The sequence below is a fragment of the Meriones unguiculatus genome, chromosome 9 (assembly GCF_030254825.1).
Source record: "Meriones unguiculatus strain TT.TT164.6M chromosome 9, Bangor_MerUng_6.1, whole genome shotgun sequence".
Lineage (NCBI taxonomy): Eukaryota > Metazoa > Chordata > Mammalia > Rodentia > Muridae > Meriones > Meriones unguiculatus.
This window is the reverse complement of record NC_083357.1, coordinates 3,730,956-3,755,099: the sequence shown is the minus strand read 5'-3', so window position 1 is coordinate 3,755,099 and position 24,144 is coordinate 3,730,956. Positions and strand designations below refer to the sequence as shown.

The 24,144-nt window shown below is 50.4% G+C and overlaps 2 protein-coding genes and 1 long non-coding RNA gene across 7 annotated transcripts in view; 2 read left to right on the top strand and 1 right to left on the bottom strand.

Annotated features, from left to right (window-relative positions):
- The window catches only part of Zcchc24 (zinc finger CCHC-type containing 24), a 52,122-nt gene extending 47,457 nt beyond the window's left edge, over positions 1 to 4,665 (top strand). Inside the window, exon 4 of the mRNA XM_021663176.2 lies at positions 859 to 4,665. Coding sequence (XP_021518851.1) covers positions 859 to 972 — 114 coding nt within the window. The 3' untranslated portion in view covers positions 973 to 4,665. The remainder of the gene's footprint in view (positions 1 to 858) is intronic.
- A 10,242-nt stretch (positions 4,666 to 14,907) lies between these two features.
- Ppif (peptidylprolyl isomerase F) lies at positions 14,908 to 20,962 on the bottom strand. Of its 4 annotated transcripts, none has more exons than XR_009594145.1 (7): positions 20,640 to 20,962; positions 19,477 to 19,507; positions 18,942 to 19,030; positions 17,489 to 17,600; positions 16,863 to 16,938; positions 15,669 to 15,858; positions 14,908 to 15,170 (listed from the first exon to the last, which is right to left on the bottom strand). XR_009594145.1 is itself a non-coding variant. In XM_060390704.1 (6 exons), exons 1-6 carry the CDS (start codon positions 20,823 to 20,825, stop codon positions 15,723 to 15,725), a joined length of 630 nt encoding a protein of 209 aa, XP_060246687.1. In that variant the 5' UTR covers positions 20,826 to 20,962; the 3' UTR covers positions 14,908 to 15,722. The 4 variants fall into 4 exon arrangements, 2 of the variants coding, with proteins under 2 accessions (XP_060246687.1, XP_021518853.1); XR_002477401.2 differs by having other exon boundaries at positions 17,489 to 17,585; XM_060390704.1 differs by having other exon boundaries at positions 14,908 to 15,858.
- A 332-nt stretch (positions 20,963 to 21,294) lies between these two features.
- On the top strand, positions 21,295 to 23,516 carry LOC132656406 (uncharacterized). Of its 2 annotated transcripts, none has more exons than XR_009594146.1 (2): positions 21,295 to 21,445; positions 23,036 to 23,516. It is a non-coding gene; the product is annotated as an uncharacterized LOC132656406 (long non-coding RNA). The 2 variants fall into 2 exon arrangements; XR_009594147.1 differs by having other exon boundaries at positions 21,307 to 21,445; positions 23,074 to 23,516.
- The last annotated feature ends 628 nt before the right edge of the window (positions 23,517 to 24,144 follow it).

Below are 24,144 nucleotides of genomic sequence, written 5' to 3'. Positions count from 1 at the left end.
AGTACAAGAAAAGCTTGAGGGCTGGTGAGATGCCTCAGGGGGAAGGGCCTTGCCACCAAGATTGATGATTTGTTCAATCCCTATGACCCACATGGTGGTGCCTACAAGTTGTCCTCTGTCCTCCGCAGTCATGCTGTGGCACACATGCACACATGTGAACACACACACTTACTACATGAAACTCTTTAGAGGGAGGGGCACGTGTGTGCCTAATGTTGCCCAGGTCACCAACAGCCAGCATCCCTTGGGATCCTTCCAAACTCTGCAAATGAGCATTGTGACAGCATGGATGACATGACATGACAGGGAGGATGTGGACAATAGGCCAGGTGAGTCACCTTCTTTCTCTAGGCCTCAGTTTCCCTGTTAGAAAACAATGAGGCTCTGTTCATGTAGTCACTCAATAAATGGGCAGGCACTGGGCCAAGATCTAAGCTGAGGTTGACCCCAGACCCCAGACTTATGCAACAAAGAGCCCTGTTGCCCCTTGGGTTGAAATGTTGCAGCTATGTCCAGGATAATGGACTCACAAGGCCACTGGAGTGACAGGAACAGATATGAGTGGTTTCCCTTGCCTGAGACTCTGTTTCTTCATCTGACAGATGTCGTTGTGCCCCTGTCCTGCATTGACCCTGGGCTAGATTTGGGAGCTCTCTGAGCTTCATTCAGGGTGGCAGTTGAGCAACATATTTGCCCATGGTTCTGGGTCTAAGACCGCTGCCTTGGCTCTAGCCAGCCCAGAATTTTACCTGAGCCTCTTGGACAAAAACGTCTGTAAACAGGCAAAAGGTAGGGTCCCAAAGTACTGGCTGAGCTACCTCAGTAACTGCAGGTTTTCTCCCTCCTCCCCCACTGCAGAGACCCCTGGAGAAGCCTGACGGCCTGGACGTGTCTGACCAGAGCAAGGAGCACCCACAGCACCTCTGTGAAAAATGCAAGGTCCTGGGCTACTACTGTCGCCGTGTGCAGTGACCTTGGCCACCACTGCAGCACCCCCCAGCTGCCACCTCCCTGTGCTGCCCCAAGGGATGAATGTCCCTGATACCTGAGGAGACTTCGCAGGCTTGCGGGCTTACGAAGGGGAGGCTCATGTCCTTGTCTCATGTGTACCTGACAGGTGCAGAGACAGGAGGCTCCGGGACTCTTCCCCCTAGGCCTGGGCTCTGTAGGGGGACAGAGGCCAGCAGAGGCCTTGGTGTCCCTGCAGCAGGCTCTCTTCCTGAGTATCTTTGGGGCTGAGTAGCCTTGCCTCTGCCACAAGTACACTAGGTGAACTGTGAATCCTGAGGCCTGTGGAAGTCATCCCTCCAGGGCCAGCCAGGCACTATCTCACCCAGAACTGTGCAGCTTGCCTCCTCTGAAAAACCACTCTAGCGAAGTCCTGTTTCATTCCCAGTCCGAAGCCACGGTAGGCAGTCACTTGGTCTAGCAGCTGCTGAGGAGTGGTCCTCTATGTCCACAGACTCCCAAATCTGACCAGCCCCTGACATCACTGCATTGCACCTAGCAGCTAAAAACAGCTTCCCGCTGTCGATGGGACAGGCAGGCAGGAGTGGGGCGTGGGGTGAGGAAGGGAACGAGACACACTGAACAGTGAACAGTGTTCCGGGACATCAGGCACTACCACCTCCCATGGCCTCCCTGAGACTGTCCTGTAGGGTTGGGTTCTGTCAGATGCCCTCTCTTCACCCTTAGCCTCTTATCCATGTCAGGGATGCCACTCCACAAAAACCTGTTCTGGCATGAAGGATGCAGGCCCTGGCATTCTGGAGCCACTTTATGGTACCCGGGCCATAAAGAACATTTCGTCTTCAGCTTCAGTGTCCCCATTAGTGAAATGACAAAACCAGAAAGCCAAGAGGCCCCAGTGATCTCTGGTGTTCTAAAAGAAAGCTGACTGCCTCCGGAACACGGGGTATCACGGGGGAGGAGGGTGTATGCCTCTAGGTGTCCGGTGGCCATCCAGGTGCCTGCCCTCCACACCCGTTTCTGAGAGGCGCAGAGGAAGTCAGGCTGAGTGAGGTCAGGGCCTCTCCGACAGCCCTCCCTGCTTGACTTTCCCATTCCCCCCCCCCAGAAGGTGAAAGATGATCTCCCCCTCTCCTTTCCAAGGTCTTCTCTGCCCCTCACACTGGGCAAGCCTAAAATGAGCCACAGAACCTCTCCTTTGGAAACAGAATAATTATTTCCTACTTCTTGAGGAAGCAAAGAGATTTCCTGGCATGTCACATGGCCCCGGGGGGCACCATTATCCTGGCCAGGGTCAGTGGTGCAATCCCCACCCTGTGACAAGCCACACTTCTCTTGTCTTTCTCCCCTGCACCAGCTGCCAAGACCGAGTTGCTTGACTTTATCCCAATATTATGCCTCTATGGAGAAAAAAAAAAAAAAAAAAAAAGTCAGACCATGAAATAGGCCTGAAATTCAGTGTTTACACATGGTGCCCAGTTGCCCTTTGTTTTCGAATGAAAATGTTTTGTATGACTGAGGAGTCATGGTGAAGTGTTAACCAAGGGTCCAGGGAGTAAGTGGAAGAGATGGGTGTCTGCAGCCAGCTAGCTGCAGGGTGGATTTGGGGAGGACATACCCTCTGAGCATTTAACAAAGGTATATCTGTGCCAGTCCCGACTACTAGCTGCCATCCTGCTGCCTGTGAACGGTGGCGTGCCGGGCCGCAGGCTGTGAGCACCAGCATCACGGACTCCCCAGTCTCGCTGCTGTACTAGGATTGCCCCATCCCAAGCTTCCTGTTTCTAGGAAGGGGCTTTTTCCCTCAGTCATCCCACTGGGCCTCTAAAGAGAATGTTCACAGCAGTGGACCAGTGAGCCTGTGTCCCAAATGAGGACAAGTTGGGAACAGGTAAACTGAGTCAGAGATGCAAAGAGCTCAGCGACAGTCTTTGGAAATCCGGGGCCAGTAGATGGTGAGCTGTCAACCTAAAGAGACTGTTTTGGTTACTGTACTGATATGCACAGCCAGGTCCTCACCTCAGGCAGCCCCTCCCTGGTCCTGCCTTGTAATGCTTTGGCTGAACCTGTGATCTTTCTGAGGCTAGCAAAATATACCACTATCTAGGCTGGTGCTGGAAGAATTAATGCTCAGAGGGTCTGGGAGCCCAGGGGACAGGAAAGTGTGTGGTTTCAGTATATTCAACAGGGACAATCGCTTGCAGTAAGAAGACCCAGCGATCTAGCTGAGAGAGAACGGTGTTTACCCCGTAAGAAGTATTCAAGAGCTCTACTTGTGACTTTGTATTTATTTTGAGTTATACTTGACACAGAATTCTTTAAAAAAAAAATGCTATGTGTGTATTTTGGGAAAAAATTCATAGATGTTAAAATTTCTGCGTGGTTACCAGTTTTTCTTACGATACAGAACTTGGTAGCCTCTCCCCCCCAAAATTCTTCATAGTGATTTTTGTTTGTATATATTTGAGGGTCTTTTTAAAAAAAAGAAAAGAAAAGAAAAATAGGATTGCTTTATACTATTGAAATTGAAAACAACAAAAGGCATTTTTTGAAACGTCAGTACTTTTGAGAGTGCAATCCATAGCACACAGATTTCTAGACATATTTTGCAAGTCTAGTTGAGCTATAAGAAGATATTTATGGTGAGAACTTTTCCTTTTTTCTTGTTATTTTTTTCTATGCCTTGGTCTGTAAAAAGTATGCAACTGAACTACATTAAGAAGGAAATATTATCTACATAGAATTATTATATGAAGTTGGTACATAATTCTAACGAGGAAAAAAATCTTTGCAATTCTTTAAGCTATGTTGTTTTTCTGTTTTGTTTTCCTTGGGTGAAAATATCAGTATTAAGCAACCAGTATATTATTCAAGTGTTTAGACTTATTACTATGCTCTTGTCCTGTATTTATGCAGTTGTGTATTTTGGAAGTTATGCATTTTTAAGGGGAGTTATCAGTGGACAGCATGATAAAAAGGGAATAGCGACCCTTTGTGCCTCTTTCTGAGGTTGACAGGTGGCATTGCAATCAATCCTTTCTCCTGTATCTTCCTGTTATTATCTTGTTATTATGGTTTTATTAGTTTTTTAGGGGAGGGTGGGGAATGAACAAGGGAAGAGTTTGGATGAACAGGTCTTCTCATCTGCCGGTCTACTCTCCTTGCCAGCAAGACCCAAGAAGGTACAAGAAAACAGGAGGCAGGCTTCCTCCTTGCTGGAGCCCTGCCTCACAGCTCCATGCTCTTTGAACTTGGATCTGTCCACCTGAGCCCTCAATGCCCTCTAGCATCTAATGGACTTGAATCTACTCTAAACAAAAGTCTAATCCAACCTCATTACATTGTAGCCAGTGCAACAACTAATACTGAAGTAAGGGGTGTCGCAGCCTCCTGGGAGGTGGCAATGAGGATCGTGGTTCGCTCTCACAGCTAACTTCCCTGCACCGACCCCGGCACCTCTGTGTGGTGACTCTGTCCATGTCTGTGTCTGTTCATGTGTGTGCATTCAGCTAAAAAGACAAACAGAACCCGTGAGCCCCGCCTGGAGGGTACGTGGAGAGGGCTCCTGGCTTTCCTGAAGGCCGGCCTCGGGGTGGCATTCCGTTGTGTGCCTTATTCCTGGAGACTCTATATACAGCTTGCCTATGACAGTATAGCCTTTCCGTGCTGTATTAAAAAGACTTTGGAAAAGAAGAAGGCTTGCGAGTTTGTTTACAAGGAGCATGGGCGGAGCTGGGCATTTTCACGGATGTGGGACAAAGCAGGGCTCGGGAGGACTTGGGTGGCATCTAGTTCCGAGGCTGGTCATGTTGGCTTTGTCCTGCCTCCACCGTCGACCTGCCTCCTCCCAGCCCCTTCGGCCCCAGGTGAACACTCCTTCCAGCATGAGGGCTCTCCCCGAGCGCGGCCCCAACTGGGTGAGATTGTCAGCAGATTAGGTCACGTTAGCTCAGATGGGCTCACTCCCCAGTGACCATATATAGGAGTAACTCGGCCTCCGTCTGCAGCCCTGGGCTCCGGTGTGGCTTCACGTGCTTGAACGTGAGCCCAGGACTGGGGTCTGAGAAACCGACTATCACGTGCAAGCAAACGGAAGGCTCCAGGGGAGCAAGGACTGGATAGGGCTGTCACAGGTTGGCATCTGTGGGGGTAAAGCAACACCCTGGAAGGCAATTTGTCCATGAAGCCTCTTGGCCAAGGACCAGTACTTCCTTCAGCCTCACTGCTCACTAGCTGCCCCAAGAGGCAGCAATGCTAAGAAATCGGTCTGAACACGTTCTTGGATTCTTAAAGACTTCCTGGGCACACTGTGCACCTCAGCACCACTTGGTTTGAGGAGTCCCCTATGGCCCTGGGGAGGGGAGGGGCACTACTGGTACTGTCAGGGAGGGGCTAGGGAGGAGGGGCCTCCAGCCCCACTGCCGGGGCATCCGGTCCCTGGCTGGCACCGCCGACTCACCATCTAAGACCAATGCTGTCTGGTGGTGAGGGACTGGGAAGGAAAACTGAAAACAGTTCTGAGTTTTAATATCCAGATCACTGAAGTTAAACTGGTCGAAGTGCACTTGTGTGGGCAAGGTCCTGCCTCCAGACCACGGCCTCCAGATGGGACTGAGAAAACCATAGAGGACGAGGCAACAGGACCAGAAGAACAGAGGCAACTAACTCCAGAAGCAAGACCCTTGTCTGATTTGGGTTGTAGGGTGAACCCTGGAAGCCACCAAGCCTTTTTCTTCAGAGTAAAGAGAATTCCCACTCATCCTCTGGCGTGCAGAGGTCAGGCAGGCTGCGATCAGTGTCAGTCTGGCCAAGCAGGTGAGCGGAAGGGGCCCACAGAGCAGCGTGAACAAAGGACTGAATGACCCTTGTGTGTGAAACGCCACAGCTGGTCACCTGCTAACTGCTGGGACCTCAACTAGTAGCTAGAGGGGGGCCAAGGGGAGCACACACAATGTCTGCCTTCTCTGCCAGCCCTGCCTCTCCATCACCCATCCCTCTGAGGCGTCGCTCCTTCGGCACACTATGTAGATAAGAGGCCAGTGAACATGAGTTCCAACAGCTGCTTGGCAGCAGGACAGACCCAGGGGAGGCGACCTTTTGGTCTCACTGTCTGCAGCTTAACCAGAAACACTTGGCTCACGGCTATCTGAGGGAGTGGGAAGGGGAGCGAGCCTTGAACCCAGGACCCCTGTGCTATCTGCTCACTAGGAGCCCAGCCTCCTCCCTACCTGTTTTCCCCAAGCCCCATGTGTGTGCACCCATGTGTGTGTGCATACATGTGAGTATATGTGTGCATGAGTGTGTGTGTGCTTGCCCGCTCGCGATTGCTCTTTGTGCTTCATGGAAAGAAAACAAACCCAAAGCAAACACAGGCAGGATTTCGACACTTCCCGAAGCTGTGGAAACCAATAATTCTCCTGGACAGGAAGGATTTCCGGTTGGACTTAATGCTCATGTCCAGAGGCAGCAGCCACTAAGGGACCTAGGAGAGGCAGCAGCCACCAAAGAAGGGATCTTGGAGGGATGTGAGAAGCCAGCCCAGCTCTAGAAAAAAGCTAGGGTGCCCAAAAAGGACAGTCTTTCCTGATGTCACCCACTCGGCTTCGTGGCAGAAGCAGGAGTCCATCCGAAAGTTGTCACCTCCCTCCCAAGCTCTGGCAGTAATTTGGGCTTTCTAGTCTCAAATGTCCTTCAGTAGTCCTAGGGGAAGCCAAAGTAGGGGAAATAGGCCAATGGGGCAGGTGGATAAACTGAGGCTGGAGAGCCCTGATGCCTACAACTGGGGTGGAATCTCAAATTATCATCAGGTTTTTTTTGGGCCAGACTTGGGTCTCCTGAGCTAAAGCCACTGTAAGATGAGCAGCCAGGCCCCACTGTTGTCCAGGTGTCCTGACCCCCATTCCCTACGGCCTGGAAGCACCGGGGTTGGGCATCTAAAGAGTTACTGGCTGGCCAGAGTGCTTGAGCCTGATCCCCAGGCAGGTAGAGGAGAGGCTGAGATGGAGGAGGGTGATGGCTGCGGTGGGCTTGCCTCTAGGGAGTCAGGCCTGCTGGCTGTTCCCTCAGCCTCTGGCCACAGCTAGGAACAGACTGTCCTGGGCTCAGGGCCCCTTAGCACTTCCTCCCCCGTCTATCCTGATGCTGGAGTCCCTGGGGAGGTATTAGAGGTCTTGGCTACCCTGCCCTATCCTCACTCCCACCCCTCCCCCCTGTACGCACAAGCACATACACTCACCCTGCAGGCGAGCTAGCTGCCCACAACAGTGAGAGCCCTCTGGAAGTGGGGGTTAGGATGATAAGTTTCCCTGGTGGCAGCGCTCTGAGGGTGGAGACTACGAGCGAGTATGCCCAGAAAAGCCTTTCCCTTCCTCTCTTAACTCTCTTAGGAGTGAGGAAGCTTCAGAGCATAAGGGAAATGAACTTCCTTTGGACCCAGCTATCTCTGTTCCCACAGGCCACAAGTCCCTCCTCAGCAGTGGAAGATCTGAGATAGGGACAAAAGCCAGTCCAGGCCCTGAGCCCAGCAGAGGGAGAAGTCTCCTCCACAGTGAAGGAATCCTGTGGTGGGAGCTGTGATGTCACTGGGATCACGTCTACTGGATACTGGAGTGTCCCGGCCAAAATGAGACAACTCCTTGCCTTGATGGTCGGGAGTTCTGAAAAGAGACTGGCAAGCAGATGGCAGTGACTGAGAGGCAGTCGGGTAACAGGTTGGTCGGACTGTCCTTGCCATCTCTGTTCCCATTCCTGGGGCAGAGGTGAACCCAAGGCAAGGCAGACCAAATGGGTCCAAGGTGGCAGGTAGTGGGGTGTGCCGCATACTGGGCCATCCAGTTCATACACATCATCTCTTCTGGTTTCCCTGGTAACTTGTAAGTGGGGGTGGGAGAGGGTGGGGTAAGTCAAAACCTGGACGCGGGAAAACTAGGGTTCGAAGAGGCTGAGGAAGCTGAAAAGCCCCTTTCTACAACCTCTCAGAGTTGTTCCTCCACCTCTGCCAGGAAACAGCAGACCTAAGTCTCCTTCCCAGGCAGCCTGGAATCCACTGGCCTCCCCCAGCCCCTTGCACCCTGTCCTGACCCCATGCTCCTTCACTCACCCTGTTCACTGGCAGGCTGACTTCCTGCCTTGCTCGGGGAAGAAAGAGCCTTGACCTATCAGCTCTCCTTGGCCCACAGGCTGTTCTCTCTTTGCCAGGCACACGCCCTCCTAGTTCCATTCCTCTGCCTGTCTCCCTGTTGGGTTTTGGCAAAGAACCCTCGCCCAGCATGCCATGGAGACTTCACACTGTCTTAGCCTTGACCTATCAGCTCTCCTTGGCCCACAGGCTGTTCTCTCTTTGCCAGGCACACGCCCTCCTAGTTCCATTCCTCTGCCTGTCTCCCTGTTGGGTTTTGGCAAAGAACCCTCGCCCAGCATGCCATGGAGACTTCACACTGCCTTAGCCTTGACCTCAGCTCCCCTTGGCCCACAGGCTGTTCTCTCTTTGCCAGGCACACGCCCTCCTAGTCCCATTCCTCTGCCTGTCTCCCTGTTGGGTTTTGGCAAAGAACCCTCGCCCAGCATGCCATGGAGACTTCACACTGCCTTCCTTGCTCTCCCACCACATACACTTGCCAGGTCAGAATCCCCTGCTGTTTTTCCCCTTTGTGCCAACTAGCCAGTCCTTTGCTGTCCTCTGGTGGCTGAATCTGAGAGCTGCCATTTCCTGCTGGTAGGCAAGTTTGATGTGTTGAAGATGAAAGGGGATTTCCTTCTCTTGCTTACTGAAACGTGTCTGTGCATGTACTAACAGGTTGTACCTGACTAGCTCATTTGTAACGTCATCATCTCCCTCGTTCTCTATCCTCAGCTCACAGATCTATGTCACTCCTCTAGCCACTGGCAGTATTCCTTTGGTGGATACGCTATCAACAGAAGGCCCCAGGGAGAGACTCTGCAGCATTCTCTTTTTCTCCTCAGATATTGCTTTTCCTGTTCAAATAACTTTATCCTTTCCATAACCTGATTGGGTCCCCACTTGTAGGCTCAACACCAGGAGTGGTACCAGGAGAACCCTACAGAATTGGATCTGGGAACTCAGTTGTACCTTTGGACTTGAAGGAACAGCTGTACTACCAGCCAGTGGGAAATGGCATGCTAGCAATTCGTGGCAGGCAGTGGCATCACAATTAATCATGGATCCCAATGATACAGTGCCAAGGGAAGAATGTTTCTTGAGAGGCCAGCTATGGCACTTGACTATATGACAGCAAGGCTGAATGTAAGGACTGTGATGGGTAAGTTCTTTTGAGGATGCTTGGTTTACTACCAATAGAGAATGAAACATTCAGGCCCCTCAGTTCTCAGCATAGCTAGGTTACAGACTGAGAACCCAAGATCTTACACTCTCGCACACACTAGGCTGATTCCACTAAACACGAAATAAAACCTTAATTGTGTAGGTGGCTGAACCCCCAATGCCTTTTGAAGTTATAGTCTTATCAAGATTTTCATGTGAAGGAGCATGAAGAATGGAATCCTAACGTTTGGAATTCGGACATGTGGGTGGATCCTAACAAAACAAACAAGTTGAACTGTCAAGGACCTATCCTCCTGTGCTCCTCTGTGTCTGGAGAGAACTGATTGCTTTGTGTAAAACTACCGTAACCAGGGCTGGAGAGATGGCTCAGCAGTTAGGAGCCCTTGCTGTTCTTACAGAGGGACGACCCAGGTTCAGTTCCCAGCAGCTTAGAACTGTTTGCAACTGCCGATCCCGGGGATCTGACGCCCCTTCTGGCCTCTGCAGGCACTTTTACATAGTGTATATACATACATGCAGCTCCCTGAACCTCCACCACTTAAATCTTCTTCTAAAAATACCATGATAAGCTTATGTGGACCAGATACTTTGAGAGAGGACACGGAAGACCCTCCCCAGAGCCCATAAGTAGGTCAAATGTCATTACGTTCCAGAAGGACAGATGGATCCTAGAGGAAGTATCCTGCATACCAAAAGAATTAAAAGACTCTGCTAAGACATATTTCTAAGCAGACTTAGTAAGACAGTTCACATTCCATAAAATTCACACATCAAATGGTTGTTAATATGGTCACAGTCATATGCAAGAGCCAGTTCTTGAATATTTTCAACATGGTATAAAGAAAGCCCATAGCGCTTGCTGCTCTTGCAGAGCTCAGTTCCCAACTGAGCTATGTGTGGTGGTGCACAACCACATGCAGCTCTAACACATGGGGATCTGACACCCCTCTTTTGGCCTCTGGAGATACTTACACCCCTATATGCTGTTGTGAGAATTTTTGCCCTGGGAATAACTAAGCAATGTTTCCCCTCTCCTTCTATAATCCTAATAACAAGCCAGAGTTTGATTCTACCAAAAAATCAATTTGGTTCCCTGTAGGAACCAACAAATTTATTAGGGTTACTTACAGAGTGTGGGGGAGAAATTATGGGCAGGAGTATGGGTGAGCCAAAGCAGCTACACTGTGGCTTTACAGATGGAGCTCCACCCTGCCCCCATCTTCTAGTCCCCAGCCTTTCCTGAGACCCTGAGGCCATATACAATTAGGGTGGAGGTACACACAACCAGTGAGGGAAAGGGGCTGGAAACTCAGGAAAGGGGTACCATGACCCTCCCTGTCTCCTCCTATAACAGACTATCAACAATCAACAAGCCCAGCTCTGATGATCTTTCCTAAGCAGGCACAGCTGAACTCAGGAAAGAAGATGGACATTAAGGTTGTCTTTAATTTTTTATCAGAATTACTAACTGCGCTTGAACATCCACAACCCTTCTTATGGATATATGTTTTCATTTCTCCTGGCTAAATGGTCCCTTATCTGAGGAACTGTCAGGCTGGACCATCAGGGCACGAAGGTTCCAAATGTGTCAACATCCTTAAAAGCACTTGTTACTCTCTGTATTACCCATCCTGGTGTGGTGTGAAGAATTTCACTGCAGTTCTGATTTGCATTTCCCTGATGACTAACGGTTTGTAGTGTCTTCTCCTGTGCTTACTGGCCATTTATATATCTTTGAAAAAACGTTTATCTATTGTGTGTGCATGTTATAAACACACAATACACGTGTCAGAAGACGACTTGCAGGAGTTAGTCCTCCTCTTTGATCATACAGGTCCTAGGGAATCGAACTAAGCCATCAGGCTTGGTGGCAAGACTTTACCCGCAGAGCCACCCCACCAAGCCCGTTTTCTTCTTATCTCAAAATGATGCCATATCTTGATGCACACATCTCTGGCTCTTGAAATCCCCTCATCTCATCTTCCACATGTTCCCTGAGCCTAGTGGAGAGGGAGTGTAACATAGATGTACCACTTAAGGCTAAGGCCACACAGTCACCTCTTTGTGCTTTGACCAGCTGTGAGTCTGAATGAACTGACATCCTTATGACGGCATAAGGAAGCTTCTCTGATGAGGGGTGAGGGTTGCAGCAGTCTATGGTATAAGGATAAGCATTTAGAAGGCAGCTTGATACTATGTTTCTTTGTTTTGTAAATGTTTCTTCTGTCATGTCAAAATTGTGTAACTTTGGGTCTTATTATAATATTGCTTACATATATGAAATTACAATATAATATTAATTGATCTTTCTGATGTTAAGCCAGCTTAGCACCCTAGTTAAATTACAGTTGGTTTTGCACTCAATAGGATCCAGCTAGGCTAAGTTATAGTTCAGTGGTAGAATGCTTGTATAAGGCCTTGAGTTTGACCTCTCAGTACCACAAAACACACACACACACACACACACACACACAACAACATCAACAAATAAATAAACGATGCAAAAGCAAAGCACCTTTACCTGTGTTTCATGGCATGCACTCATAGTCCCAGCTGTTTGGAAAGCTGAAGCGAAATGATTGAGTGCATGAGTTTAAATCCAGCTCAGGCAAGAGAATGAGACCCAGTCTTAAGAAAGAAGCTTAGGCTGGGCATGGTGCTGCTGCTTGTAATCCCAGCACTTGGGAGGCAGAGGCAGGAGGATCTCTGTGAGCTTGAGTCAGCCAAGTCCAGGACAGCGAAGACTACACAGAGAAACCCTGTCCTGAAAAGCAAAACAAAACAAAGAGAGAGAAAAAAAGAAAGCAAAGGAGCCCAGGACCTACACGCTCCCCCAGAATCCTGAGTCCCAGGCTTTAGGCCTTATTACACTTAGGAAACGTTTGCAGAAGTTGTTTTTCATGGAGCAAAATCCTGCAGAACCCAGAAACGTGTTAGAGTAGTGGTTCTCAACCTTTCGAATACTGTGACCCTTTAATATAGTTTCTCATGTAATGGTGACCCCAACCATAAAATTTCATTGTTACTTCATAACTATACGTTTGATACTGTTACGAATCGTAAATATCTGATATGCAGCCTATCTGAAATGCAATCCCCATGAAAGAGCCATTGTCTCCCTCAGTGTGGCGAAACCCACAGGGTGAGAGCCACTGTGTCAGTCTCACATGCACTATGCTAGGGAGGCCAGGTGCAAGATGGCTCCTGTTTAACCTCATTTCCACACACAGGCCTACAACAGGCAAAGGTCACTGTGTGGTAACAGAACTCAGCGGCTTTCTAAAAAGCTGTATAGGGAAGGTTCTGAAAAGATGGTGGTGCTTCGTGTGGTAACTGGTGCTCATTAATCTGCAGATGTGGTTTTCAATATTCATTGATGGTACAATTAAAATGTGAGTTACAATTAAATGCGAATTTTACCTCAGTGAAGTCATTCTGAAAAGCCACCGCGGATCTCAGTAAATTGATGTTTTGGATTTTTGAAAACACAAGGTGTCACATCTGACAGCATCCAAGAAGCAGGCTCACCACCTGATGTACACCTTAGGTGCTTAGGGTTACTGATGTATGCAGTAGGTACTGAAGGGTACTGATGCACTCATTAGGTCTAGAGGGCTTACTGGCCAGCAACAAGTCGGGGTTGTCTGTTACTTAAAATGGTGCTGCACACACAAAATCAAAAACAAAACCTGGCTTAGGCTTCCGCAGAGTGCTGAGGGAACTGTAGAGGATGACCTTGCTTTTGCCTTTAGGGCGTGGTTTCTAGAAAATTCTTGTATGCTTGCTGTACCCCGAGATTCCACTGGATGGAGACACAGCACACACGTCCTCAGGAAACACAAGCCCTCCCACCTCCTAACTCTGAGACCCATCAGAAACTGACAGTAGGCAGGTCACAGCTTAAGAAGGGCCAGCTTTCCTTTCAGCTTGTCACTGGTTACCTGGAGCACCCCAGATCAGCAGACAACTCCAAGAGATAACAACAGCACATCTCTGACCTGTGCTCTGGGGAGACAGGACATCTCAGCAACAGATGTCCTGTCCAGGCCAGAAAAATAAATACATACATTTTAAAGTGAGTAAATACACAGATTTATAAATAAACAGGTGCTTTAAAAACACTCTGCTTAAAGGGGCTGGGGGCTGGGGACAGGACTATAATTCCAGCTACTCAAGAGGTTGAGGCAGAAAAACCACAAATTCAAAGCTGCTACAGAGCAACTTCAAGGCCACTTTGGATATCACAGACCTAGCCTAAAAATACACAAAAGGGTGAGGGGAAGGTATTGGAGTCACGGGTCAGTGGTAAAGCGCTGGTGTGACCTGACTGCTTTTGGGAAGCAGTGTGTGTACTCTAAGAAGCATGAGTGTATTTTCTGTACTGGCCCTTTGCCAGCTGCCAGATAGCATTCTCTAGATATGTCACAATCCAGGCTGTAGCCTCCACATACTCACCTGTAAGCCACTGAGCTACATGAGAAATTATGTTATTATTCAGCTGAGGCCTGCTTCTCAAATGAAATCCTTCGGCAGCGCCAGCACAGAAAGAGCTGCAGAGTAATGTGACACAGGCCTCAGGGTATACACCACCATACCTGGTTGTTCTGAGGATACCTGATACTCTAAGAATCGCCTTGAATATGCTATTCCAGCCAAGCTCCCAACCCTTGTAGCTCTGCTCTGACTTCATGGAAACTGTGACTCTGAAGACTCAGCCTAGCCACCATGACCTCAGAGTGACCAGGCCCAGCCATAACCACACATCACCTGACTCAGGAGTTCTATACGAAATGAATGCATTACTCACCTCAGCCAGAGCCCAAACCCAGGAGGTACTGGCTTGCCATGTCCCTGCCCACCTAAGGAAACTCTTAGTCATGGGCTTGCTACAATCCTCTTTCCTGAGAATTCAGCAATAAGATGAATTTCAAGTTTCAGTGGCCTGGCCCAGCATGGACATGGAAACCCACCCCTAACCTTTGGTGATCTCAGCTCCTTGTTTCAGCAAGCACCCTTCCCTAAGGATCTCTGATCCATGTCATCCTCCTGTCATTACCCAGAGTTTGCCAGGATGACGCATCCACGCGCCTGACATGGATCACACCCAGTGAGACCTAGGTGTCATGCACATATTATACAGCTGAGGGAAACTGAAGCTTGAGCACTGGGCAGAGCTGGCCTCTGCCTGGAGGCAGTGTTCACGGCAGAGGCTGTGGGGACTATTAGCCTTTGTCTGGATCATCTCTACAGCTCAGATGGCAACAGGGATGTTCTCACTGGTCTCTGAGCCAGTAACTGGGATTCTACATGGAGTTCCTCAGCATAGGGCTGAGGGCGTAGTTTATATGTACAAAGATCCTACCACCATAAAACAATAAAACAAACAAACAAACAAAGCACAGAACTTTACACATACTAACTCAAAGGTTAGCTCCAGCTGGATACAATGATCCATGCCAGGAATCTCAGAAGCATTCGGGATCATCAAGAGAGTTTGAAGCTAGTCAATGCTACATACACAGCAAGTTCTAGGCCAGTCTAGACCACACAGCAAGACCTTGTCTCAAAACAAGCACAAAACAAACAAGCTCCAAACATTTAGGTTTCAGATTTCCTTCTAAAACCAGAGACAGCTGTTTTATAGAAAATAGGATTTATTATCACATTTGAGATGAACACAAACAGCTGTTCCCCAGAAACCCTTTGCACAGTAATATTGATAGATTGGATTTATTCAATATACAGAAAAATCAAAGCCTGTCAGAAAGCACTTTCTTCTGGAGGACAGCATGAACATGGGCAGTTCCTGTAAGTTTCCAGCATGGGAATTCACAGTGAGCGGACAGACTCTGCTCACAGGTCTGCTGCCAGGTCCAGCTGCTTCTATTCCTCCGGCTCCCTTCAAAAAATCACAGCAGCCAACCAGTAGGATTCACAGTAACCAGGAGGAAAGACATTGATGTCCGACTTTTCACAAGAGCCCTGAGTTATGTTTCAGAAGCCAGGCTCAGGGGGGTGTAGCGTGTGCCAGCTCAGGCCACACACAGTACAGTGTTATTTGCATCACAGCTTTGTTTCTATGACATCTTATTAAATTATTGCAATGAGGAAGACAATATTAAACAGCAACTTCTGTCCCAACTGGTCAAGGAAAAGTCAGGATCCTCTTCCCTGGATGCTAACTGATCAGCATTACCAATGTTCAAGGCACACATGAATGGCAATCATGGGGACACCTGCTGAGGGTACATGGCCCAACAGCCACCCTGATTCTCAGATAGAGGGTCTGAGAAAGGATGACAGCTGAGAGCAGCTGGTCCTGTGAGGGACTGTGTGCCTGAGTGGTCTTCCCTGTACTCAGTAAGGGGAGGTGGGCATAAGCAGTTCTTTGAAGTACCTGGGTGAACTGCCACATGGGTGGCTGCCACTGTCCGAGCACCTCGGCTATGAGTTAGCTCAACTGGCCGCAGTCTGTGATGACAATCTTCTTAGATGTCTTCCCACTTTTTGAGCCAAAAGATTCTATTTTCTTCACAACATCCATGCCCTCTTTGACATGGCCAAACACGACATGCTTGCCATCCAGCCTGTGGGGAAGGTTGAGCCAAATGAGAAGAGACCCAGAGTCCTGGCCACTCAGCAGAGATATTTGCCAATACTAATTCTCAAAGGAACACTCTCTCCCCCAAAAGCTTAATCAAGTTCCGCGAGCTCCCCAAACACACTCCAGTGGATGCCAGGCTCCCAGCGTAAGTTCTGTCACCCTGGGCTTTGACCTGGCAGCTTGCTCTGAATCTTGGTGGTCTCACCTATGAAAAGTGGGCTATTCTCATTCCGCCCAGGAAAATGATGAGCATGGAGCAATCAAAAAAGACATTTGTACAGTGGACACAGGGACTACTTCAGCAGGCAAGCTGAGCACCAGGACAAGTGTGAGAAGTCCGAAGGTGTTAAGCAGGCCCTGATTTGTGAGCGCCAAGAATAGAACAGGGACTTAGCTCCAGCAAAGCCAAGAATGACACAGGGGGAGCAGCAGAATCTCAAGGTCCACTAAATCTTCCACAAAATGAGCAAAGAAGACGGAACCAGCAACAACATGCTCAGCCGACAGCCTGTGTGGCTTAAAAGACAGAGGATAACAAATGTCATCCTATCATTTAGGTTTCCTTAAAGTGGAAACGGGTTTTCTAAAGTTATCAGTCAACTGTTGCCTCTGAACTCCAGGGACCTGAGGTTTGGAATAATGAAGACTCTGCATAGAAAGGTGCTGCTGAGTGGAGGTTTTACCAAGGAAAAGGCATTCCTAGACAGCACAGGCCAGTGGGAAAGGGGGCTGAAGGGGCTGGGAGCCATGTGCAGTCATGCTAAGGGTATGTGAAAAAAACCAATAGCAGCACTGGAAAGCATGGGTGTGACACAGGCACAGAACAGCGTAAAATATCCCCCAATTCTTTTCCTTTCTCTCAGACAGACACGGTGAGAAGAAAGCCAATGGCCCAGAGCAGATGATCCAACTGCCCACCACCCTCCCCACTGTGCACAGACCTCCCCGAGCTTCATTCTCAGAGGTCCTGCACTGGGAAGTACTCACCAGTCTGTCTTTGTTGTGCAGATAAAGAACTGAGAGCCATTGGTGTTGGGGCCCGCATTTGCCATGGACAGGACACCTGAAAGACAAGCAGAGGTGAGCTGTGTCACCGCTCAGAACAGCGGATGGCTCGCACTCCATCAAGGAGCAGAGAGAACCAGAACTGAGCTCGTGTGCCTTCACTGCGAGCTAGGTTTTAATGGGGGAGGCTGGGGTGAAAGACTTTGGGAATCTCAGTCAGAGAGTTGACTGGAATCCCAGGTATGACCCTAGACTCTCCCACCTTCTACCTTGGGTACTGGTTAAGGATTCCCCAACCAAGTTCCCATGGGGAAGTCTGTCTGGTTTTTGTTTGTTGAAACAAGTCTAAGTGGCCCAACATGGCCTTGACCTTTGCGTTGTCTTGCCTCAGCCTCCCAAGTGCTGGAAATTAGAATAGAAAGTCTGGTTTTTACAGAGCTAACAATGAGAAAGCCCTAGGGAAACTCAATATGCTAGGAATGCTGAGCTGCCTGGAGCTAACAGAAGGAGCATGGCAGGATGTCAGGCAACTGCTGACCACAGCTGCTCTGGCAGCCAGATGAGATGGAACAGCAGAGAACACTGGAGAGGGGCTCAGTTCCACGCACCTGGCCCCACGTGCTTCAGTGTAAAGTTCTCGTCAGGAAACCGGCTTCCATAGATGGACTTCCCTCCTGTGCCATTGTGGTTGGTGAAGTCGCCAGCCTGCACACAGAAGACCTTGTAACTGGTTACCACATAGCTGGCAGCGGGACAGTGGGACTCCCTAAGAAGGCAGCCCCCATCCCACTCAAGGTCCACCCTCAGGCAAAAGGCCCAACAACCATCCAGTGACTGCTATAAAATGGGCAAATGAAAGCCAAGCTTCTGTATCTGGAACCACGCCATAACAAGTCTGGTTTCCAAACAATACGTTTCTTGTCTAATCTAGTTTTTTTCAGTAAGCCTCAAGAATCGTGTCTGAGGTGTTCTGATTTTCAACCCACAGTTCCTAAGAGGGTCACGAGCAGGTGACCAGGGGTCCTGTTTTCAGAGCTGGGCTGGAGGGAAAGACCAGGAAAGAGGAAAGACCTTCCTTTGCCCCAGCATCATCTTCCCCAAGCCCAAGGATTTACAGACACAGGGCTCACACGGGCTGGGAACTTTCCTCAGTGCCCGCCCAGGGCCCAGGCAGCCCAGAAAGGACCTGCATGGAATTCCTGCCCAGAAGAGAACAGGAGCAGTTCTGTGCCCAGTTGGCCACAGCCAAACTGTGGTTTCTCTGAGACAGGACCCTTAAGTGAGAGGTGTGAACTGCCCTCTCCAGCTAAAACATCAACTAAAGTGTCCCCAGTTGCCTTGCCTGTGCCTCCTGAGGCCACCACTCCAACCCACAAAGAGCTCTCCCAATCTCCAACTCCCTTCTTGACTCCAATCACCCACCTAAGTGCCTACCTCCTCCACCAACCCCAGGTGGACCTGGAGCCTCTGCAGAAAGGTCACAGGGCTTGGCTGGGTTCAGCCCCAGCTCTGCCTGCTGCTCCTTCATCACACCCAATGTGTAACCAAGTGACAGCAGGCACAGACCCAACCCACTACTATTCAGTTACAGAACAGCACAAAGGACTTCAAAGAGACCATGACACCAATACCCGTCTCTAGGTTTCCTGGTCTCCACAGTCAACCTCTGACCTTGAGTCTGAACAAGAAGTTTTTATTACCAACACCTATCCCCAAACCTGATGCAGCAACACCTATATGTTTGCAGAACAGGGTGAATATGTGACTAAACAATATACACATTTAATCAAGAAAAGGCATTCCCAAGTCTGGGCACGTGCAATGCTGATCCAGTCATCTTCTCTGCACCCCCTAGCTTGTCCTGTGCCCATTGCTCAGGGCCACACAGAATACCAAGATTAGAGGGTGTCCAGCTCTGGTGGCCCTTCAAAGCCTCAAGGCCCACCCCACCAGCAGCCCCCTGCTGGGTCCCTTCCATGCACTAAGGCCCATCTTGGTTAGCAGTGATCTTAACAACCCCCTGGGCAGCTCCACTCACAGCAGAGGCCGTGTTCCTATTACCTGGCACATGAAGGCTGGGATCACCCTGTGGAAGGTGGAACCTTTGTAGCCAAAGCCCTTTTCACCAGTGCACAGGGCTCTGAAGTTTTCTGAAGAAAGGAGAGGCAGGTTAGGGGTAGGCTAGTCTTCCCTGCCAACCCTCCAGATGAGCTGTGTGTGGGAAGACCCTGCCCCTTCTCCTGAGTCCATTCTTGATCACATGTTTTCCTGCCTTGACCCTGTAACAAACACTGTGACTAGAATACAAGCTCTAAACTATGCCAGCCAGAATAATGGGGCACAAAGCCCAAAGACCATGTACCTAGCCTGCCCTGTGCTGTTACGCAGAAAGGGCAGGAAGCTATCTCTGGGAGCTTACACAGGCCTTCTTCTGGTTCTGAGATGAGGCTACTCAGGGCCACAGGAGGACAAAAGGCTGCCTCAGGACACCCAGCAGCTGTGCTTAGGTTGAAACTTCCACACTGCCACAGTCTGAGCCCTAATTCCTCCCCCAAGCCCATCAGCCTTGCCCGCTTACTTTCCACTTCTGCCTTACCTGCTGTCTTTGGCACGACATCTGCCTTTAGCTATGGGGAAAGAAAAGGGACAAAAAAAGGATGGTCAGTCCAGAAGCAGGTACAGGAAAAAGGCCCCTCACCATTAACATCCAGTGGCCATGACAAAGAACCACAAGACCATTCCTTTCCTATGACCACCAACCCTCCCAGAAACAGCCAAGGCAGTTATCATTTCTGGCAGCTGCTTCCTGAACCCAAGGCTTGCTGGAGGCAGCCTCAGTTTCTTATCTATCAAAAGAGAGCAGTGCCATCCTGGCCCACTTCCGGGACAGAATTGACAGCTAGAGGCCCTAAGCACGAGTCCCCTGAACAGAGCATCCTATCAGAATGAGCTGACGTTCCTCAGTGTAGAGGGAAACTGAGGCTCACAGAAGGGAAAGAGGAGATGGTTAAGGGACGTTTACAGCTTCATCCAAGCCTGTCTCTTGCCTCTTGGCTTCTCTTAAGAATCCTTCCCACCAAGTGGGGTTCGGGAGGTGCTTCTTATTTTCCATAAGGGGAAACTGAGGCATAACAATACCCCCCCACCCCCCAATAAATCAGTCAGTCAGCACTAACTGGTTCCTTTGTTTAAAGTGCAACAGCCTAAAGACAACACTGGGGCCTCCCCCTGATACTTCGGTGACTGTTTCCTAGTTTTCTTTTTAAGGGTCGAACAGGAGCTAGTGCTGAATGCCACCTCAACGAGTGGAGAGTTGGGCTCTCAGTTGAGAACCTTCTCACTTGCATTCCCAGGTGCCTCCTCCTACGTAGCCAGGCCTTGGGGGCGGATCCGGAGTGTGCTGGGCGTTAAGGTCAGGCCACCACGTGAGCACTGGGCAGCGTCTGCACCTCAGGCACCCACCTCAGGGCTCCGGGTCCAGCCTCGGACACAGAGGGTCTAGGGAACCCAACGTCTGCCCTGGCCGGCTAGTGGTCTGTCACACAGTGAGATTTGACCTTGACTTTTCCTCCAGAACAGCCCCCCTCCCCCCCGCCTCCACGCTCCCCAGGGTTCTGAAGAGCCCCGGAACGCACCAAGCTGACGCCTCTTTTCTGAGAAAGGGGAACTGAGGCGCAATGTTTGGAAGTGAGACCCAAGGTCGCCCGGTGTGCCCGGCACAGCACGGGGCCTGAGAAGCTAGATTTGCCCAAGCCTCACCTCCAGCACCACGCGGCCGAGCGGCTGCCCGTCGGCGCCCACATCCAGGTACACAAGCGGGTTCCGCGAGGAGGAGTCGCGGGCTGCGCCGCCGCTGCAGGCGCGGGTCGCGGACAGGAGCGGCGGCGCAGCGCGAGGGCCGGAGAGCAGACCGAGCAGGCGGGGGCAGCAGCGCAGCGCCAACATCGCGGCGGCGGGTCGGGCGGGAGCGCGCGGAAGAACTCGCCGCAGCCACAGCCGAGGTCGTGTGACCCAGGAAGCAGTACCCGGCCGCTCACCGCCGCCTTTATTGGTCCGCTGGCTTCGGGACCACGCCCCTTCCACGCCCCCTCGGAGCCTGCTCGCTAGCGCCCCCTGCTGGTTGCAGTTGGAAGCCGCACTCACTCGTGCCTGGCGTCCCACCGACCGCCTACACCTACACTCAGAGCGGGAAGTCCTTCCAAAGAGCCTCTGCACCCAGACAGCCGCGACCCTGAGAGGATGTGAGGTGGATTAGAGAGGCAGAGAGAAGCAGAGGTACCTTCCAAGACACGCACAAGGTGACCTCAGGCCTCTCGTTCCTGGGCTGAGTCTGTCCCCGTTTGCTTCTAGAGACCAGACCCCCGGCCAGCAGGATTGAAAATGCAGTTTGCCCAATCTGCCAGGGGCATCTGCCAGGCTTCGGTCCCGGGTGACTGCTCCTCCCCAGCCCACACCGACAGCCCTTGCTGCCTCACCACCTCCAGCCAGGAAGGGGTTGGGCTAATGCTACACCCACCGACACTTCCCTGGAATACACACCCTTGCCAACTGTACCGCACCTGCAGGTAACTTGTTAGGCAACCATTCTTAAGGGACGCCGGGAAGTTGGCAGTGTATGATGCAAAAGGGAAGGAGCCCGCAGCAGAGGCACAGCCAGCGCTTGTGCCCTTGCTAATTGGGCATAACAGCAAGCCCTGGTTCCCTGCTGCTGGCTTGCCCCCCGGTCCCTCAACGCATTCACCAAGGGAGCAATGAGAAATGTACCCTGCTTTCTCCTCACACCTGTTCTAGGGATAAATAAATGAGAGAAAGGGAAGCATTTGTTCACTGTTAAAGGCTGTGCTGTGGACAACGTGATGGGCATACTCTAGGCTGAATGCTGAAGGTAAGGTTTCAGGGCACAGAGGGGAGCCCCACTTCAAGGTCTCAATGCCCTAAGAGATGAGAGAAGGAGAGGAGTGGGGGTTGGGAGCAGGGGAGCGTGGCCTGCCCTGTCCAAGAACCAACCTGTGGGGAGGTGTGTGCAGAAGCCAGGCTGCTCCAAGCCAATCCATGAAGTCAGGGCGTGCCTCACGCACATGCCAGGGGGCCCCTGTGAGGGTTCACAGCCCTGTGCTTTGTGCTACTGGCCTGGTGGGTTGTTTACCAGGCCCTAGCCTAGGGTGGCCTCAGCCAATCCCAGAGAGAGCCTGCTCTTTTCCTGTCAGTGTATATAAAATGAGCTGCCTGCATGGAAAACCCACTCGTTCTCTGTTCTGCTTGAGCCACTGGCACGTTTTCTACATCTATGCGACAGCAGTGCACACTTAGACTTAAAAGATGCGGAGAGGAATCACCACACATGCCCTGCTAGAAAGCATCCAAAAGCCCCAGGCTTCCTGTAGCCAACTGACTCCTATAGGCTTTGACTCCTAGAGCCTTTAACACCCAAAGTGGAAACTAATTGTCTTTCAAGCCTGCAGAGGTGGGGTAGGATTCAGTCTGTCTCCTACTGTGATAAAGTGTGCACAATCCCACCCCAGAAGACAGCGAGCCTTCGTTCAGACTCCTTTCACGCTCAGCTCACAGCCTTCCTCAGCCTCAGACTTCACCCATCAGCTTAGTATATAGCCCTTTTCCAGGCCCCACATTGTCGCAGTGACTTGTCAAGGGCAGTGTGTTGGGCTGAGACCAGTCTGTCTGACTTCAAGGTCAGTGTTATTGCAAGCCAAACCCTCCTGGCTGTCATCAGGGAGCTAGACTGGGCCAGGGCCAGAGGGAAGCCTTGGAGGGACAGTGCAGGAAGACAGAAAATGAGGTAACCAGGAGTTGTGAAACCCAGAGGATAAGGGAGGTGATTTCCACCTCTGAGTACAACAGGGGCACAAGAATGTGAACAGGTCATGGGGGGCTGGGGATGAGCCAATAGCAGCCAGGCTGGGATTAATTAGGGTATCGTTGAGAAAAGGCTGTGATCTGAAACATGAACTGAAAATGTGATGACAGCGATCATGGAGGAAGGCTAGGCTGGGGCCTGATGTCGTGGGTAGCACTGGGGAGCCACAGGTGGTAAGATGTTTCCTCTACCTTCCTTCACCTGTTACTCCTTCACGTTCTTTGGCAAACACATTTTTACTCCATTGTGTGAGTCAGAGTAAACTTCTATTTTACCACAGGCCAGATTCTGACATCATTCCCACCTGTTCTGTATCAGGAGCGGCAGTCCCTAAGCTGAGCTACTGCTAAGGACATACCCAGCCCTGAAGAGCATGGACCCAGCTGAGATTACATACTGTGCTGGTCCCCAGCTGCTTATGGACTGGGACATCTTCAGAAGTTTCTCCGCAAACTGCCCAGGTGGCTTCTTATTCAAGAGTGTTGGCAGTTGATATGCCCCGGACCCTGGACCAATAACACGCTTGGACCTTATGGGGCCAAAAAGCAGTCAGGAGAGACTGGGATCAAATTTGTGTTCTGGAGTTGCAAACTCAGGTGCCTGTGGGAGCCAGGAGTAATCTGATCTGGGAAGACAAGAAATGAGTGGCTGAGGCATGCTCCAACTCAAGGGGTCCCATAGGTGGAACTATGGGAGCATCACAACCAGCTAGGCCTTCACATTATCCAATAAAAGCAAAAACACTTGAAGTTTTCAACAAATCTCTTTTTAAAAATTTATGTGTATGTGAGTATGACTGCGTGAGTATGTACACATGAGTACAGGTATCCATAGTGGCCAGAAGAGGACAACAGATCTCCTGAACAGTTGTGAGCCACCTAATCTGGATGCTGGAAACTGAACCTGGGTTTTCTGGAAGAACAGCAAACACTCTTAATGACTGAGCCGTCTCTCCAGAACCTCTCTTTTGAATCAGTTTCATGTAGCCCAGGCTAGCTTGCTATGTAACCAATGATCTTGAATGTCAGACTCTCCTTTTTAACTGATCAATGTTGGGACTTCAAATGTGCACCACCACACCTAGTTTAAATGGTGTGGGGACCAAACCCAGGGCTTCATGAATGCTCGGAAGTGTTGTAGCATCCTCAGGCTCAAAAGCTAATTTTTAAGAATGGTGGAAACTATTTCCTTCCTTCCTTCCTTCCTTCCTTCCTTCCTTCCTTCCTTCCTTCCTTTTTCTTTGGCTGTTTGAGATAGGGGTCTTCCTGTATAGCCCTGAATGGCCTAGAGCTCACAAAGTATATCAGGCTGGTCTTGAACATAGATAAGTTCTCCTGACTGTGCCTCCCTTCAGGCATTTGACACTTTGCTTAGCTTGGGAATTAATTT